This window comes from Enhydra lutris, unplaced genomic scaffold, assembly GCF_002288905.1.
Source record: "Enhydra lutris kenyoni isolate GAN:26980312 unplaced genomic scaffold, ASM228890v2 scaffoldscaffold29, whole genome shotgun sequence".
NCBI classification, from domain to species: Eukaryota; Metazoa; Chordata; class Mammalia; order Carnivora; family Mustelidae; genus Enhydra; species Enhydra lutris.
Window position 1 is genome coordinate 14,609,097 of NW_019154113.1, and position 20,265 is coordinate 14,629,361.

At 43.2% G+C, this 20,265-nt stretch overlaps 1 protein-coding gene across 1 annotated transcript in view; it reads left to right on the forward strand.

The window, feature by feature from the left end:
• The window catches only part of LOC111152678 (ATP/GTP binding protein like 1), a 438,273-nt gene that overhangs the window by 380,578 nt on the left and 37,430 nt on the right, over positions 1 to 20,265 (forward strand). The window contains exons 21-22 of the mRNA XM_022511237.1: positions 7,429 to 7,442; positions 8,954 to 8,969. Coding sequence (XP_022366945.1) covers positions 7,429 to 7,442; positions 8,954 to 8,969 — 30 coding nt within the window. The remainder of the gene's footprint in view (positions 1 to 7,428; positions 7,443 to 8,953; positions 8,970 to 20,265) is intronic.

Consider the following 20,265-nt stretch of genomic DNA (forward strand, 5'->3'; position numbering starts at 1 on the left):
ATGGAACTTTGATAGCAAAGTGTTGATTGGCCTTTTTATTTTTTATTTTATTTTTAAATTTTTATTTATTTTTTAAAAGATTTTATTTATTTATTTGACAGAGAGAGAGATCACAAGTAGGCAGAGAGGCAGACAGAGAGAGGGGGAAGCAGGCTCCCCACTGAGCAGAGAGCCAGAGGTGGGGCTCGACTCCAGGATCCTGAGATCATGACCTGGGCCAAAGGCAGAGGCTTAACCCACTGAGCCACCCAGGTGCCCCTTGATTGGCCTTTTCAAAAACAAAAATCTGTTACTGCTCTTGGATCAATGATTGTATGCTATTAGTGGAACTAATGTTCATTGAGGAATTCCTATGAGCCAGAAGTTTTAAGTATTTTATTTAATCATAATATTTCTGCACAGGAGGCTTTTTTATTCCCATTCTGAAGATAAAGCTCAAAGAGAGGGAACAAGTATCATAAAGCAAAAAATAGAATGGAACTTTTCACTGCAGTATGCTTCCACCAAAGCCTACAATTTCTCATGCATATTTTGGAAACGGAAGTCTGGATGGGATATTGAATGAGGGGGAAAAGTATGGACCACAAAATTACTCTTAAATTCTGAATGGTGCAGGATGCTAATTTTGATGCCAGAGAAGAGAATTTAATATAAACAAAGGAAAAAAGAATAATGTTAGCATAGTCTTGCCTTTAAGAAACTGCAGTTTTGGTTAAGAACAGGAAACTTTCTTGTACCATGGTTTTCTCATTTGTAAACCATTAGGATTAGGCTGGGATGATTTAAAAGATCCTTCCCACTCCCGATATGGCTCATTAAATGCATGATGACACAGACAGGTCTATTACGGTAATAAAGCAAGTGGAGATAGAACATCTTTCTCCGGGTTTAGTGCCAGGACCACCCTCATCAGACTCAATTGGGGCTTTCATTAAAAATAAGGAGTTTTGGGTTCCAACTTCAGACCTGCTGAATTTGTGGGCATAGAGTCAGGGAATCTGTATTTTAACTAACTTTTCCAAAAGGCCTGGGGTTTTAGTAAGACTGTACGACTGACCATTCCTACTGTAATGTGAACACTACTGATCGCTCTTAGCTCTCGGACTCCTCACAAGGGAATATCACTAAACCACAGGTGTGGCATGGAGAAGACACACGTGTGTGTTTGTGATTGAACTCCCATCCTTCACTCCATCGGACAGTGGGGAGTGGCTCGTCTCTTGATTTATTGCAGTACATGGTAGAGAGTTACGAGTCTAATCTCAGGGCCCCTTATTTTGCTCTTCATGGATCCTGCGGCTTGCCAGGGACCCTGCTGCATCTGGCCTGGCCTTATTTCTCTGGACCTCTGACATTAACCCTTTCCTTGGGCTACAAGTCCTGCCCTTATTTTGTAATCGCTCCTTCCCTCAGAACGGAGAACAAACATGGGCAGTAAATGTCATTAGAGACCATTTAGGTCTTGAAGGATTAAAAAAAAAAATCTGACTTTCAGTGCCAGAAAATTTTGTGGACCCTTCTGTAAGTAGAGCCCCCAGGAATCTGTGGCCAGGAGAAGCGGCAGTCTAGTTCAACCCTCTTCATTCGTTCATTGATTCATTCGTTCACAAGCTAAACTATTATGCATTGAATGCCTGCTAGGAGCAGAGCACTATGCTAGACCCGAGAGGAACACCAGTTATCGTGTCAAGCACATCATAGGTAATACATCTTTTTATTTTTACTGTTTCCAAAATTTGATTTATTTATTTATGGACTGACTTACTTGTTATTGGACACACAATGTTGACACACAATGTTAACATTAGTTTCAGGTGTACAACACAGTGACTCACGAAGTCCCTGTGCTATGCTCACCCCTGGGGGACGTCCAACCTGCCACCTGACAGCGCTGTTACAACATGACGCACTGTCTTCCCGGGGCTGTACGTCTCATCCCTGTAACTTCTTCATTCTGTAACTGGGAGCCTGGACTTCCCACTCCCCTTCACCCATTTTCCCCACTCCTCACCCCTTCCCTTAATATATCTTTTCCAACAGACCTAACGCCTCTCTTCACCAAGTCTGCAATGTCCTGCTTATCAACGACACAACTGTTCTTGGTGTTGGGCCCAATAATGGCAGAGCCTCTGAAGATCCAACTCCTGACTTCTACTTTTTCCCTTATTCCTTGCTTCTCTCTCTCTCCCCCTCAATATCCTAAAATGAGATGAAAAGTTCAGTGGAAAATGGTAAAGTTCAGATTTCATTAGCTTTTGATATCACTGTTCCTTGGGGAAAAAAAAAATCACATTTTGGGGTGACCTTTTTAGTTAATTCACAGCTGGGAGAAAATCACCCTGAGTGTCTTCTCCATCTATAGGTAATTAGATTCTGCTGCTAAGCGTGGCCCTGTGGGGTGGGCCATGCGATGGGGGTGAAGAGAGGCGGAACCTGGCTCTCCTCCTTCTGACCTGTGGTTCTCAGATCCTGGACTACAGTAGACGGTGGAAGGAAGTGGGACAAGCACTGAAATAGGGATATGACACCCAGGTGAGGCCTTATAGGGTACATGACCAGGCTTTGGCTCAATAGGGCCCAGAAGAAGGCCATTTCAGACAGTGGACACCACATACACAGAGGGTCCAAGATATGTATGCACATGGCAGACAGATGGGCCAACTTAATTTGTACAAGGCTCTGCTTCTGGAGAGTTCTGTCGGGAGTCAGCCACGTTTCTCCCATCAGATCCCAGTCTCTGCTGCTCAAGGCCTTCCCAGACTCCCCGGTATTAGGTGTGTAACGTTTCTTCCAGACAGGCTGGGTCACAACTGACCTCACAGTATTTTCATCAAAACCAGTGCTATCACTTACTCGTGAGTCTCCCAGGTGGAGAGGGTACAAAAATTGCTGGTGTCAGGTACAATTACCACAAATAGAAGGTGAAGAGAACGATCTGGGAGGTCACGTCCAACCTGTCTTTTGCGGACCCCGGTGGGAGGATTCTGGGATGTGTTTATTTGCTGGCATTCTACCTGGAGCCGACTTACATGTCTACCTTTATACAGCACCTTTCCTCAGAGGAAATGACTTCAGTCGTGCCACAACAAAAGGTCACTGGAAATTTGAGTTACACGGAGATGGAATAAAGTTCAGCCTGTCAGGAAGTTTGCACTGGGACTTAGTGAATATTCCTCTGTGGTCTATTCCTGACCCTCCCAACCCCCCGCCTGCTCCCGTGTGATGCTCCAGCCTCTTCCCCACTTACCTCCATGATGGCCTCGCTCTCCTCCTCCCAGGCAGCTCCCAGAGTTTCCCCAGTGACCTCGACTATCACCTCATCAAGGGTACATGCGCAGAAATCAATCCATCTTCTCCATGCATGGCTTTCCTTTACCCCCTTCCTCGGGTTCCTGCCTTGTCCTGGTGCATTTCCACCTTTGGCTTTGAAAGCTCTCGGAAATAACCCATCGTCTCATTAGAACCTTGTAAAAAGGGACTTGGCAGATGTGTGAGTTTCCCCCTCTGTGAAAATGAACTTGGAAATGATCTTCGTGCTCTCTCTCCCTCTCTCTTTTCTCCAGGCCTGCATGGCCGTCTAAATCTGACTCCCCTCTTGCATGTCTCTTTTCACGCCTCCTTTTCAAGTTTGCTCTGTGCTTTGAATATTTTCCTTGAAAGGGAGCCGCTGCTCTTTCCCTCCAGTGAAATCTCTCTTTATTATTTTCCTCTCTCTTCGCTTGTGCTGCTGAGTTCCTCGGCAAGCCTCTTCTTTCTTTCCTGGCATTTGCAACCCTTTTCATTTTGGAATCACTGGAGAGTTTCCTTAGTGTGAGGTCTTCTTTTGCATGTTGGGCATGAATATAGATGATAATGTGACCAAAGGTAACAAGCGTGCTTACAGATTTCATTTGGTTAGGGGGCTCTGCTTTTAAACCTTTCTGCATTGTTATAACACGTCAAGCAAGCATGGCCTCCCTGCTGTAGAATTCATAGGAGTTGCCTGGGATGGTGGGGTGAGTGCAGGATTTGAATGCAACAGATCCAAGTTCAAGTCCTTGCTGTGCCACTTACCAGCCAAGGTTTTGTACTAGCTGAGTAGGTTACAAGTGGTTACAGATTTGGATAGCTTAAAACAGAAGAGTATCCTCTCGCAGTTCTCAAGGCTATCGGTCCGTGCCTCTTTCCTTGTTTCTGGGTGTTGTGAGCCACTCTCAGCTTTCCCTGACTTGTAGACACATCTCTCCAAGCTCTACCTTCAGCTTCCCATGGCTGTCTTCTCTGTGTCTTTTTGTCCTTTCCTCCTCTTACAAAGACACTGGTCATTGGACTTAGGGCCCATCCCACATCCAGTACAATATCATCTTGAGATCTTTAACTTAATTACATCGAAAAAGATCCTATTTCCAAATAAGTTTACATTTGCAGGTACCGGAGGTCAGGACTTGGGCATATCTTTTTAGGGGCCACATTCGACCCATTGCAATCTTAGGCAGACTATTCTATCTCCGCCTGTTTCCTCAAAATAGAAGTGATATTGCCAACCAGCATGGCTGTTGAGGGAAATAAATCACAAAATATTTGGAAAGCCTTTGGCCTCCTGCCGGGCAGATAGGAAGTGATGAGTAAATATTCATCCCTTTTAAAAAATTCCAGTTAGAGAGGGCCCCTGACTTAAGATGGTTTGACTTAAGATGTTCTAACATTGAGATGTGTGAAAGTGATATGCATTCAGTAGAATCTGTACTTAGAATTTTGGAGTTTGATCTTCTAGTGGTATGAGGGAAGATCCTCTCTCCTGATGTGGGGCAGTGACATCGTAAGCATGATAAGCACAACTGATATGTCCCCATGCAACTGTTCTGTTTTTCACTTTTGGTAGCCCTCAGTAAATCACATGTGGCATCCAACACTATCATAAAACAGGCTTTGTGTTAAATAATGTTGCCCAGCTATTGGCTAATGTGAGTGCTCTAAGCACATGAAGGTAGACAAGGCTAAACTATGATGTTCACTAGGCTTGGTGTATTGAATACATTTTGAACTTATATTTTCAACCTACGATGGGTTTGTTGGTACGTGACCCCATTGTAACTTGAGGAATATCTGTACGCCTTTGATACGCCACTTAAGAAAATGGATGCAGTCTTATTTTACAGACTGGAAAATTAATTTTCACAGATAGAGTGCTGTATTACTATATAAAATGGGTAAATAAGTTTTCCTTGTAATAATTCGTCTACAAGACAAAGTTGGAAATTTGGACAGGAAGGGATTCAGACAAAAAGCCAAGCAGGCCAAATCTGTTCAGTCAATAAATGTTTATTGAGCACTTACCATGTAGCTAAACCCTGACTAAAGAGACAAGGGCCCAGGCCTCATAGAAAGTTAATAAATAATAACAGAGGAAATACGTAATATAATTCCAGGTAGGTATAAATGAAATAGAGAAAAATACAACAGGACAGAGTTGGAGCATGATTGAAAAGCAGGGGGAAAAGTGAGCTTTGAAAAAGTAATATTTAAGGCAAGTTCTGAATGAAGTGAAAGGTCATCCTATGCAAGAGGCTGGGGGATGTACATTCTCAGCAGAGAGAACAAGTGCAAAGGTCCTGTGGCAGATGGAGGAAAAGCAGGACAGCCAGGATTGCTAAAACATTGGGATATGAGGTAGAATTTGGAGGGGACAGGAGATGGATCATGTAGAGGTAAACCAGGGTCGAGATTGGACCTGCCATACGTGCTGGGTAAGATCTAGTAACCAGCAGAGCACTGTTTCCAAGAGTGACAGCTACCATAAGCGACAGTGTGGAAAGGTAGCCAGCCTGGACTGAGTTGTCTAGGTGACACCGAACTTGGCCCTTCTTTTCCAACTCTGGTCTCACTGCTGGCATACTTTCTGCCTACTCTCCAAACTGTTCTCAAACCATGGGAATATCATCATCTCCTGATGCTGGTTCTTGCTCTCTTTTTAGTTTATTCTGTTTTATTTTATATTTTCATTATCTGATAGAAGTAGATAGTAACATTCCAAGATACTTCTGGAAATCAGCACATGCCAAAGGAAGCATTCAGTCTGTCAGTTCCTCCAGAGCAAGTGACATGATTGTCCTTTTATAAATAATTTCATAAAATTACAAATCCTGTTAAGTGAGTTTACTTCTGCTGACAGCTGTTGCTGTCTTGTTCACCTGAAAGCTCAACTCTGTTGTGGGCTTTATCTAGAAGAGGCCCTGGTTAGATTGAATCTCATTTCAGTCTCGTGCAACAGTGCTCAATTTTATAATAACAATAACAATACAATAATAATAATAACAATAAAATTCTCATGGGATAAAGGCAAGCACAAAAAGATAAAACTGGAATTAAGGGCCTTTCCAGAGGGGAAGGAAAATAGATTGTGACTACTTGGGGGAAGGAGCTAGAGTGAAAAATACCGCTGAACAGAAACATGGCAGCTCACAGGAAGCCCAGACTTCCGCGAATGGCGCTGTCTTGCTGTGGTGGAAAGAATTTCGTTATATCCACACTCAGGCGGAATCCTGTCTTCTAAATTTCTCTGGTAAGGCTCCTCGTTCCTGCTGTTGGAGACTCAGTATAGATCACACAGGAATTTTACAAGGATGAGATTGACTTGTATTGATTTAATGTGACACAAGAGCATATGACAACTATCCGCCCTTGATCAAGCTGTGGGACATGGGACGCCTTCCGCCTTCAGTAACATTTATTGAGCACCTACAGTATACGGCTCACTTGATGTGTTGAGGAGGGCGCGGTGGAAAGGAAGACAGGGCCGTCTGGAGGAATTTGGTGTTGATTCTGGGTCTTGTGCTCTTTACCTCTGATCCTTTTTACTTCCTCTCTCGGGGATATTCTAGAGTCACGGAGGCGGGAAAGGGTGCACATGAATCTAATGGAGGTGGAAGTGGGATGGGCTGGGCTGCGGAGGGGTGTTGAGCATGAGGGGAAGCCAGGAGGCCTGATGCTCCACTGAGTCTGGGGACCGGCTCTCCCTTTCCTGCACCTCCCTCCTGCAATCTTTGTTTTACCAAGGGACACTCGGCTGTGATGAGCCAACCTGGCCACAGGGTGTCACAACTGCCCCAGAGACTCCCGGAGGCACTCAGGAGCCGTCTGAGGAGAGGTCAGACCCCAGCAGACTTCTGCCTCCATTGCTGAGGGAGTCGGCCTGGCTGCTACAGGAATCACCTGGGAGCTTGCTGCTGCCAGAGACTTGCCAAAATGCCTCCAAAATGGCTCCTCTGGCTTTTTGAGGCTCCTTGTGTTACAGGAGGGGATGTAAGCGCTGGCTGGCCCCCTGAGAGGGGGAGGGCTGGGGACAGCCTGGGCCTGCTCCGGACTGGCTCCCTTCTAGGCCCTCAGCCACGCAGGCTCAGTTTGCCACTGGAGGAATGGGTCTCATTTATCTGGAGAGGGACACGGCAGAGAGTCAAGCGAGAGTGATTTTAACAACCGACTCTGCTTCCTTCAAGCTGGTGACCGAAGAAGTGGGCCTTGGTGTCTTTATCTGTGAGATGAAAGCAAATCTTCAACTCCGGTTTTGTGACCTGCTGTTTTGCTAGACATTTCAGTTTTATAGTCTTATTTGGCTTTGACGCCTTCCAAAGCAGGAAGAATTCATCCCTTTTTATAGGCACAGAAACCGAGTTTCTGAAAGACTGACAAAGGTCACACAGTATAGACATTTTAACCCAGCTCTGCCTGGTTTATTTGCATCATAATCAAAATGATAATTTACAAACCACACACCAATAGCCCCTGAGTCCTGGGAAACTGGATTTAAGACCTGATGAGAGAAAAGGCACTGAGGATATATTTGAATTAGAGTCTGTGAAAGGGAAATTCTAGATCATTGCGGTGGAAGCTAAATCTGATTCGTGAATCAGTTATTGAGAACAAAACAGGATCATACGTTGGTGGTATGTAAGGGAGAAACAGAAGAAGGAAAACAAATCTCAGTTACGTTTAACCAATATCTAATGAGTTTCTCCCTTGAGAAAGTTACCAGTTAGGGCAACAAAAGACCTCCAGCTCTCCAGGCTGGTGATAATCTGGCCTCACCAATATCCAAACACAAAAGAGAATAACCAGGAGCAGGGAAAGACCAGCAAAGAACTCTTGGAAGACTTTGGAAAGGCAACCAACCACATCCTGTTGGTGGAACTAGGGCAGAGCTGTGGAGAAGGTGTTATTTCAGTTAGATCTCAAAGAAAAATAGGTTGTCAACAGGTAATAATGAAAGATGAACTAGCACATAAACGAAACACATAAACAAAAGTTAAACAAAAAATGGTTGCATTTGGAAACGTTTTATTGGTGGTCTCTCCTATGGAAATGATGGAGCACATAGGGAAGAAATACCTGGAGAAGTTCATTTGGAGGGAAAGAGAGAGCATAGCAGGAGGGGCAGAGGGAGAAGGAGAGAGAATTCCAAGCAGACCTGGCACTGAGTGTGGAGCCCAGCACGGGGCTTGATCTCGCAACCCTGAGATCAAGACCTGAGCCAAAATCAAGAGTCCGACGCTTAACCACTTGTGCCCCCGGGTGGCCCTCAATGAGAGTTTTGAAGCAAGCTAGTGACACAGTTTTTATAAAGATGTCTTTGTCTATTCTGTTGGATGGGTTCTGGAGAGAGATGGGGAAGGCCAGATGCATGGTTGGCAAAACAGCCGTTGTAAGAGGTGACGAAGGCGCAGCCTCACCTGGTGGCAGGGGGCGTGAAAGTGAGGAGATGCTAGAAACACGCAGCGTGAACATGAGGACTTGGCCTCTGATTACTTTAGGGTCTGGGGTGTTGGAGAAAGGGCGAAGGACTAGCTGGGGTTGTGAGCCTCAGTGGAAAATGATGGTGCCATTAAGAGGCAGAAAATCAGGAGTTTGGAAGCTCTGAGAAGACGAACAGGAGGAGGTACGTAAGAGAAAAGGAGATGGAGGCAAGCGGGGTACTAAGGAGGGCTCATCCTGTGGTGGAATGAGTGGGGGAAGGTTAAGCTAAGGGAAGCACAGAGGAACCACCTGTCAAGGGGCAGAGATACAGAAGGAGAGCGTCCTGGCCAGGAACAAGGTCAGTAGTGCCAGATGCCTCCCAGACTAGCAGGACAAGGTGTGCTCATGACAAAATCACCAATGACCGTTGGAGTGTTGTTCAGCGTCGCTGTTCCCTCTGAACACGGGACTGTGTCGGTGCCTTTGGACGTGGAGTGCCCAGGGCTGTATCCCAACCCTCGAGTGCGTCCAGTGCACGGCTGCTGAATGGAGAAAGAACATGCAAGCACGGCTGTTCAGAAAGCTGTAGGCATGGAAACAAAGTTGTTAAAGAGGGAGTGGCTTCTGGGTAAAGCTGACGATGAGCATCCTCTGTCTTTCCAAATAGTTCTGAAAGGGGATGCCAGGGTGGCTCAGTCGGTTCAGTGTCCACCTTCGGCTCAGGTCATGATCCTAGGGTCCTGGGGGTAGAGTCCCGCTTCAGGCTTCTTGCACAGTGGGGAGTCTGCTTCTCCCTCTGCCTGCTGCTCCCCCTGCCTGCTGCTCCCCCTGCTTGTGCTCTCTTTCTCTCTGACAAATAAATAACTAAAATCTCAAAAAAAAAAAAAAAGTTCTGAAGGGTGAGACAAAAGCCAGCTCTGCAGTGGGACGGTCCTTCGCAAACTTGACAACGAATCACCTGTAGGCATGTCATGTGGACTGCTGGGTTTCTGGTTCAGTAGGTCTGGGATGAGTTCCCCCCCTCCTGATTTTTGCTCTAACAAGTTCTTAGAGGACCTCCATTCTGTTGCTCTAGTGGCTACACTTTGAGAAGCACTGAGCTAATAAAAAGATCCCTGGATATTCAGTTTGAAATCCTAGATGGAACCCCAACCCATTCTCTTCTTGGCTGTTTGACTTCTTTCTGTGCATATTTGCTCGTATGCACGATGAGGAGCATGGGGTGTAGACCGGAGCATTAAAGCGAGTCCTACCTCACAGTATGTAGTTAAAACACATTGGCTGAAGCAAATTAAAAAAAAAAAAAATTAGTAAGACAGAGACCAGTTGAGCTTGAGGAGGTAGCATACAGGAAGGAAATATTTTAGTGTTGCTTATTTAAGAAATGGGGAGATCTGTGCATGTTTGCGGACAACAGATTTGGTCTGAATCAACTGATTTCTGTGAAATAGCATGTGATTTCAGAGATGGCTGGGTGAGCAGGACATGGGAGCCTGAAGGCAAGCTTTATCCTCTCTCCTGGACAGCGTTAAGCAGAGCACCCAAACCACACACATTTAGAAGGGGAAGAATAAAATGAAGCACCCTTTGAATCATCCACAGATGCAAAATTTGCTTTCAATAAAAGCCAGATAACCATCAGCTTGGTCCAAGGTACAAAGGTTTAATTTTTTATGTTCGCATTTAGTCATTTTTATGATATCGGCTTCCCAGCTCATTTCTGAATAAATCCATGCAGCACTGAAACAAATGCCAAAGAAAGAGAAAAACCCCTCTCAGAATTTCCCGTCCATATTTATAGTGAGTTGACAGATACTGCATTTTCTTCATTCCAGGCTCTAATCAATTCATGGCTAAAAGGCGGGGGGGAGAGGGAGAGAGAGAGAGAGAAAAGAAAACAGATGATGAACAATTTGTACGGGGCTTCTGGTCATTACCTTCCTGTTATAACTCTTATTAGTGGAACAAATTAGCATTACATTAATAAATACAAAGCAGAGAAAATGCCCCAGCCAATCTAGAGGGTTTATATAGCGGCAGATACATTGCTCCCATTTGCTTGCTAAATCCAACATCTTTAATTTTTCACTTTAGCGCTTTGAAGATCCTAGAAGTTTCTCTTTATATAGGATCTCCTCTGTGGTCAGGAGGTGGGTCATGGGGTGAGGGGCAGTAGGTCTATGTCTGTCTAGCTGCCTTTATGTCTAAGGAATACACTATGCCTTGCTTGTGGGCCTTGGGCATTGTGAATCCACAACCTTTGCATCCTTGTTACCCTCCTGGCTGTTGGTGGGACTCTGGCCCGAGCCCTGACAAAGAGAACCAGCTTGTTCTAGCACAGTCTATGGAACTCAGCTCTGACAGGTCTTGTCACTGAACTACCAGGGACTTCTGAATGACACTGCCCTCAGCAGTGGATTAAAATGGGGACCGAGCAGAGCAAGGGCCTTCTGGACTCCACCCCAGATTTAGAAGAAGGGGATTAGGGCCAGTGGTGCCAAGGCAAAGGGAGGGTAGTGCATACTGTGCTTCTCAAACGTTAATCTGTGTGCAAACCACCTAGGATTTACTAAGAAACACAGCTGATTCTACAAGCTGCCACGGATGCAGACACCGGTGGTCTATGAACCAGACTTCGAGTCACCCTGAAATTCCCTGCTCTTGCCCTGGGATAAGCCTCAGCGTCCTTGGTGTAACTCTGTCATCCACAATAAGAACAACTGGACCTTTGCTTAGATTGCCGCATAGCTTTTCTTTCAAAGCGGATGAAAATTAATCAGCAGGATTGAAATCTTGTATACAAGGAAAACCTCTTGATTTTTTAATTTAATTAAAAAAAATTTTTTTTAATATACGGAAGCAAGAGAGAGCAAGAAGCAGTAACATTGTACAGTGAGAACAGTGGAGCTGGCTTGTTCATTCCAACTCTAGTTATTAATTTTCAGGAATGGCTTCCTTGTGTCACAGGTTCCTAGGAAGAAGTGGGGGGAGACCTGGATATGGGGAGAAGAAGTCACAGGGCACTCTTTTTGCTCTGCTTAACAAATATTTCAGGCTTTAATGTTAGCAACAGCCTTGACAGGTCAGTAATATCATATATCGAAGATAAAGGAATTCAGGGGGACTTAGAGAGATCTGGAGAGAGTGAGTGACGTGCCCAGAGCCAAGTTCGCTAGGAAGACCTATAGCCCGTGTTCCTTTATTTATAAAGAATGCTGTTTCTGACTTAACTCATTCTTTGAGACCTATAGTTTAATTTGAGCCCTGCTAAATTTTTTATTTATCCCTTTTGTCATTTCCCATGAGCCGTGTGTAGTTGCCTGAGTACTAGAACCTTCTGTACAGATAAACACATTTCCTTCACGAGAGGACAAAATGTTTTGCGGTCTCTCAAGAGTCCCCAGGGAGATGTACAAAAATGCTATTAGGGAAGCGAGAGGGTCCGCTGGCCTCTTCCAGCCACCCTCAAGTCCTAGATCTCTTTCTGTCTGAGCTGCTGTCTTTCCACAGAGCTGGTAGCCTCCTTCTCCTGCCTCTGCCTCCACCCCATGTTGGCCCTTCTTTTGTTGAGGATTTTCAGAAACAAATTGTCCTCCCTTGTTGCCATTGGGTTCCCTGCTTTTCTTGGTTTTGAAGGTTAATTGGGTTTTGAACTACATGCGGTTATTCCTGACTAAGGGAGGAAGTTAGGTGGACCCCACAATTCATTCAAATCAAGCAGATCTTGCTCCTGGATGTCAAGATTCCTGACATCCATCCTCACAAGCACGGTAATCACCAAAGCTCATCATATCTGTTGGCCCAAAGGCTGCTTCAACTCACCTGTGATATTCTTTAGTTGAGGTCACCTAGCAGTAAAGGAATTTGAACAAGTGTATGACTTACTACTGCTTTTCAGAGGCAGGTGCCACATATTTTAAGAGTGTCTTCCACAGCCTCATATTGTTTTCACAGTTGATTTGCAAAAAGATTTTGCTAATTCTATTACTGATTTCTTTTTTATCTTTCTATTATCTTGGAGATTGTCTTGCTCCAAACTAACTATCGTTTGCTCACTTGCACTGCTCAATTATTAACCAGTAAGCCCACAAAACAAAATAAAACAAAACCCAAAAAGCCCTATTTGAAGACAAATGGATGAGAACTTTCTAGATTTGCTGAACATTATGAAACTTACCAGTAGGTAGATATAATCAAGTCTTCATATGACAAGTAAAAATAAGTCTACACAGACACATTATAGTAAAAAAACAGAACGATGAAAACAAAGAAAATATCTTGAAGGCAACTGGAGAGAAAAAGTGGATTATGCAAACACCATTTAGTACTTATAAAGAAGAGGAACAAATATAAGAAAGAAAAGCTGGTTTCTGTAACAATGAGTTGGTGGAACTCGGATGAATTATTATTACTTTCTGTGGCTTGTCACATACATACGAATTACTGTCTATAATTTAAGATATGTCAGTTTAGTTCTGTGTGTTTGACTGTTCCATGAATTACTATTTATGTAATATGGTCACATGCTCCCAATTTAAAAGGAAAAGGGTCTTGGTTATGGAACACGGTAGACTGTGACATCTGACGCCATGGACCATCTTTTATGAAATTTATATACCGGAATGTGTTTAGCAGAATGCAGAGCACATAGTGAGCTCCCAACACATAAATAGGGCTGAAAGAAAATTAGAATCCTTGACTGTCAGCTGAATTCTTATTTAAAAATTTCCAGGTCTTTTAGATAGATATTCCATTCTAAGTGGGACAAATTACTCCAGGAGAGTAAAAAGGACCATTCTGTGACATCTTGGAGAAAAATCTTAAAACTTCTTTCTTGTATTTAGAACATATTTTTAGTCAGTGTTTTATACAGTATACTGTATGCTACATTTGTACTGTACTATATGTGTATGAGTTTATAAATAACCCAGCACACATAACATGGGGTGCATACTCAAATGCTAATAGGTATGCAAAACGAAAAGTATTTGGAATGCAAATCAATACCACTATGAGATATTACTTCACACTCATTAAGTTGACTAAAATAAAAGAGACAGACAATAGCAAATGTTGACATGCATGTGGAGAAATTGGAGCCCTTATCTGCTACTGGTGAGGATGAAAAATGGTGCAGCCACTTTGGAAAACAATCTGGCAATCCTCTAAATTGTTAAAAATAGAGATACCATATGGCCCAACAATTCCACCCCTGTGTATATATGCAAAGGAAATGAAAACATATGTCCACACAAAAACTTGTACATAGATATCCATAGCAGCATTATTCATAAGAGCCAAGAAGTAGAAATAACCCAAAAGCCCAACAACCAATTTGGGGGGATGAGAGTATTCCAAACATAGAGAGTGGTGAGGGTTGTATGACTCTGTGAATAAACTAAAAACACTTGATTGCACACTTTAAAGGGTGCATGTTATGATATTTGAACTACATCTCAATAGAGCTGTTATTGAAAAAAGGAAAAAAAAAGAGAAGAAAACTCATCTGAATGCCATTGCTTTAGAGAAACTCACCCAAACTGGCTGAAGCCAGTGTCCCTGAGAAGACCATGAGAATAAAAATTGTTCAACTCCATTTACGTTAAGTGGCCACATTTCCACCTGCGCTCCCCCCTTTTAAATAGCGCAATCTCTACATGATATATGTCTTTAAATTATCGTCATAAGCACTGGTTTCACAAGCGATGGCATGTTCTATTTTGTGCATCTTCATGATGGTCTAAAAGGGAGCCCACTGGATGTATATTGAAGAATTCGAACATGCTGTGTAAACTAAAAGAAAAATATTCTCTGAATTAGAAGAAAAGCCATTTTATCAAGGTTGTAATGTCTTTTTCTTTAAGGACTGTGAAGAAGAGAGATTCTGTTTTCTTCAGTTTAAGCCTGAAAACTCAGAGTTTACGCATAATCTCATTTCTTGCCCTATTTTTGGATGATGGGGGGGTATTTTTCGTTGTTGTTGTTGTTCTCATTTCAAAGGCAAAATACTACTTCCTGAATTGTTACTCAGGTTCCCATGGGGGTAACTTAGAGGAATAGCAGGTAGACGGCATTGTCATCCGTGGAAGTCTAAGGTAAGAGATCCAGCCTGCTCTTGGGTGTTCTTGCCAAGAGTGGTCATTTAAGGATTCAGTTGTGTTTGACAGTTACCCTGAGCTCTTATTAGAAAAGTAGCCCAATAGGGGTGAGGATGCTGGGAGTAAATCCAGCTTTTCTGGGGACTTCCGCTGAATTTGGGGGAATCCTTTTAAAAATTTAAAAAATAGTTACTAAGGTGAATATTTAGAGAGAGAAAAGAGGTAACAAATTGCACAGGCAGAAATCTTGCCAAATCTCACCAACACAAAATCTAGAAAATAGTAATTCATTTTGTATCCCCCATCCTTCCCTCCTGTTAGTGCCACAAGCCCTCAGATGTATGTGGAACACAAGAGAATTACTCCTGGTCCTGACCTTTGTGTTGCATCACTAGGTACATTGGCATAGTCGGTAGTGGGGGAATTCCTGGAAGCTCTTTCTACCCTGGGATGATGGCAATGACTTATCTACATGTGGTATTCACCGTGAACCTCATACATGGGTACCACGAACCAGGACCTAGGTATACCTCAGCATTTCTCCTGAGTGTGATAGCCCGAATGCCATGGCACCACTTACCATACGTGACAGGAAATGTGATGGAGGACATGGCAAAGTAGCAATGTCAGAGAAGAGGGAGTTAATAATAGTATTAACTCATCGCCATTAAAATACTTAGGCAAATTTCATGATAATAGAGCGCTGGAAGGAGACTGTGAGAGATATCTAAGCTTCTTTGTCTTTGGCTCCATGGTAAATGCACCTCTACTGACCCCCTTTCTTCAGAGACATTTTATCCATTCAAATAAATCCGTTTTCCCCATTATTTCATGTGGCATAATGAGTCCATGGGACATTGTGAAATAGTCCAATTTAAGACAGAGGGAATATAGTAGAAGAGGCAACATGAGAAAAATACTCTTTAATTTATCAGCATGTGTTTTCCTAGTATATCCCTCACATTAAAGAAAAATCCTTATCACTAGGACAGAGATGAAATTTCTCTTCCATTCATAAATAAGGTACATTAAAACCAAAACCCAAATAAATCCTCTGTAATGTCCTCCCTATGAGAGTCTGTTAGATTGCTGAGTCATTGTGAGTTAGAAATTTTAAATCTTATCATACTGGCTTACATCCCACGGAACCATCACTGATATATATCTAGAAAGTCAGAAAAAGATCACATTCTTTAATATATTTAACCAAAACACCATGAAACCATCTCTAAAGACTCATAAGACACAATTAAGTTGTCTTATCCATTCAATTCATATTTATTAGTGCCAATTACATGTAGGGCTGTGTGTTGGACCTAAGGTAGACCTGGAGATTTATAAGGCACAGACTCTGTCCTCAAGGAGCTCATAAATTTTTTAGACAAAATGAGGCATGTACACAAGTAACTATAATAAAAATGCTGGGTAACAGGTAGATAAAAAGAACTGTAAAAATTCAGAAGAGGGAGAGTATCATCCAGTCATTTATTGAAAGAGTCGAACAAAATATATTTGGTCCTGACCTGCCAGAGTTTGCAATCTAGTGAGGAGGATATGCATAACTAACTCAACACACTCATGAATATATAATCATAAATTGTGAAGTATTATAAAAAATAAATTTTTATAGGCAACAAAAGAGCACCCTGATTAAGATTGGAAGTTTGTATGTCCTGAGAAGGTGAAAGGTCAGGGACAGCCACGTACTGAGTGTGGGTGACTTAGGTGGATGGACTAGAATGTTCTAGGCAGAGAGATACAGAGGGGTGAAAGGTTTTAAGGCTGGTTCTAATGGTTCTAAGCTTGGTGAGTTTAAGGAACTGAAAGAAGGTGAATGTGGTGCGTTACAGGGAGGGGTGAGTGTGGCATGAAGGGGTTCGTAGAGGAGGGACAGAAACTCATCCCTGAAGGAACTTACGGACATGTTAATTCTGCGCTCTGGGAATCCCTTGGAGATACATCTTGGGTGATGTAGAGTATGTCTTGGAAGCAGCTACTGATAAGAGGTTGCTGGAGTCATCCAGCGGAGAGGCTCTGGTGACGTGGACTAGGGCAGAAGCCACGTGGGAGAAAAGCGATCCAGTTGTGCAGGTGGAACCAACAAGACCTGGATATGCACTGGGTGGGGAGAGTGGAAGAGAAGAACCATTCCAGACGTTTCTGGTTCTAGTATAAGCTTACCTCTGTGACAAGCCCTCAAGCTCTTGGAGGCAGTGGACATGTTTTCTCCTTGATTCGTGCTCCCGACAGCATTAAGACTGTAGAAAGCAGTTAAGAGGTATTGATTTGGAGTTCGTTGTACTGGGTAGAAAAATCTCGTTTCCTTAGCCTTAGCTTTTCAGAATTCTCTTGTTCTCTTTCCATTACTGTGTATATGCTTCCTCTTCAGAACCTTGGAGGAAGAATAGGGGTAAAAAAATAACATTCACACCTTGCACCACAGGTCTGCTTAATGACCTCTTTCAGCTTAGCATGGGCTGGAGACCCCTAACTCTGCCTGCTCTTTTGGTGGCCACCCTGAAAGGACTGTCACCAGGGTAGCAGTTGATAGCCCTTCTGAGATATAGCAGGGCAGTGTGGCGGTCGGGATGTATTCTGGTGGGCAGAGTGACCAGAGGAACCTGACCTGGGAAGTGTCTTGAAATGCACCTTGCGCATTTCCATGCATATGTCCCAGAAAATGGTGTGGGATCTGGCGCTCTTCAGTGACCTTCAAAGGAGGCAGTGCTCTGGGTTTTCCCCACTGTCTGCGCCTCCTGGTCCGTCTCAGGATTGGGAGGGCTGCCATCAAGCTACCATCGATTTGTTTCTCCGTTGTGTGGGGAAGTGCCTGTGGGTCCTGAGCTCTGAGGGCAAAGGGGTTGCTCTGGGGGGTACAGTGAACTTAGCCGAAGCAGTATTTTCCTCCCCCTTTAGATGCAGTGTTCTTCACGCCCTGCTTCAGTGTCTACACCATCTGAACACAACACTTGAATTAGGGAGAGGGTTGGGTTTTTGGAGGAATAATGAGAAGCTTCTGGGAGAAAAAGCAAAAGGAAAGACAAAGTAAATATACGACTGGATTAGCCATCCTGCTGAGTAACAAAGTACCATGAAACGTAGAGGCCTTAAAAACACCGGTCTGTTACCTCAGTGACAGCATCAGAGTCTGGGCATGGTGTCCCTGGGTCCTCAGCCTCAGGGGACTGTCCTCGGCTGCAGTCGGTTTGCCAGCCGGTCTGTAGTCATCACAAATGCAGCTTGGCGAGGGGACACTTCCAAGTGCCCTCAGCGGTCGGCAGGACTCAGCTCCTCACTGGCTGTTTCGTGGAGGCTGCCTCATGCTCCTCATCATGTGGGCATCTTGCTTTAATCCATTTGTGCAGGTGAGAAGGTTCTAGAGACAGAGTAAGGTCGGAGTCCCAGCCTCGCATAACCTCTACTCACAGAATTGTCATCCCGCTGCCTTTGGCGGCTGTACCCCATGGACTAGAAGCACGTCATTGTTTCCAGCTCAAACTGAAGAAGAAGGTCTTGCACCAAGAGGCGCATACAGGAGATGGAGGTCACTGAAGGTCATTGTAGAAGTTGGCTTGCCCCAATGACCTTGAAGTAGATCTAGTCACAGATAATGAAACTGTCATGGCCCAGGGAGGGAAGAGAAGTTTCTTTGGTAAGTACCTTCCCTGCTACTGTGACTCCAGTATTGAGCCCTGATTTAGGCTCAGATTAATGTGGTGGTCAGAGAAACAGTCTGGTGGCCAAAAGTGGTTTCTCACTGATTCAGGTTGTTTACTGCTCTTTCTCAGACATCACGGAAGATGCGCAAATCCCACAGGACGCTGTTTCTTCTAAAAACCCCCTTTTATCCCCTACCCACCCACTTAACTCACCCGCTACTCTCAAATTGCCCCCAAACATCTCCCCCAATCTCTTGTCCTTTCCCCCCGCTCTGGATTACAAAAGTCCAGAGAAGAGGCCCAGGGGCAGCCCAGAAATGGTTCACAGTCGCTGAACCCTCTTGGGGGCATGAAGGAGGGGAATGATCAGCGGGCAAAGCAAGTTCTCTTTAGCAGGCAGGAGAGGACGAAGGCTGGAAACCCACATTTATGATTATTTCTCAGCACATAACCCTTATTTTGGGTGCAGGTTTTATCTCTCTAACCAGATTTGCAAGCTCCTTGAAAACATCCTCTTATTGTCTGCTTTCTTGTGTTCCCGCCATAGCAAGCGTTGGGCTGAGTTGAGGGGAGTGGGGGCTTTTGTGCTGCGCTGTAACATTTTTTCCACGGGACTGAGTGATTAAAAGACATTATGGGTCTGAAAGTGCTGTGTAAATTGTAACGCTCTGTATACATGTCATGGGGCCTATTGTTGCTGTCATCACAAGCCACCTCCTCCTCTAGCACATCTTTTAGGGACTCTCTGAAAAATAAGTCCTTTCCGAGATAGATGATCTGTCTAGACCTTTAGAATTTAAGCTCAGCAAAAGAAACAAATCCCTTCTAAAGATACATGCATGGGTGCATCAATCTTCTGCTTTGAAATTCAGGACTATAAATATTATAGAGTGGGACTATCACATAGTATGTCATTCATGTTTCCAAATATATTTTTTTTCTGATTATGAAAGCCATCAGGTTTATTGTGTAGAATTCAGAAATAGAGTGAGGACATAGGGTAAACCACTGTTAACAGTTCAGAATTTATCTTTCCAGCCTTTATATATGTGAGTGTATATACATGTATGTACACATAAGTACATATATAGGTATATACACATACATACACATGTATACATATATACACTCAAACGGAATGTATGTACATGCTGAGATATCTGTGTGCATAGGTATTTATATAGATTTTTTGCCTTGTTGATTAGTAGGTTATCATAAGCAATTTTCTATATTACTAAATATGCTTAAAAATACTGTTTTACGTGGACTGCATGGAGCACTGGGTGTGGTATAAAAACAATGAATACAGTTATGCTGAAAATAAATTTAAAAAAATGATTAAAAATTAAAAAAAATAAAATTTAAAAAAATTGGCAAAAAGGAAAAAAAATACTGTTTTATTGGTGACATAATATTCCATTTAAATATAAGTGATTACATGTTTCACCATTTTTTTCTACTTTTTGGAGATTTAAGTTTCTACCTCTTCCCTACTTATGAATAATACTCCAGTTAATGTTTAGTAAGAAGCCATTGCCCGCCAACTTTAGTTCTTTCCTGTGAAGTCTTAAGAGTTGAATTACTTACTCGATGATAGGAATTTTTACCACATTTTTAAAAAAATTTGGCAAAGCGTACTTCTGGAAAGAACTGGCCGGGGTATATTCTTCCAGGAATCTAAATTACTGTTGATTTCATAGAAGTATACTTGTATTTTAATTGTATTTTTTAATTATTGAGGTTGACTTTTTTCCCCACCATATATATATATATATATATATATATATATATATATATAT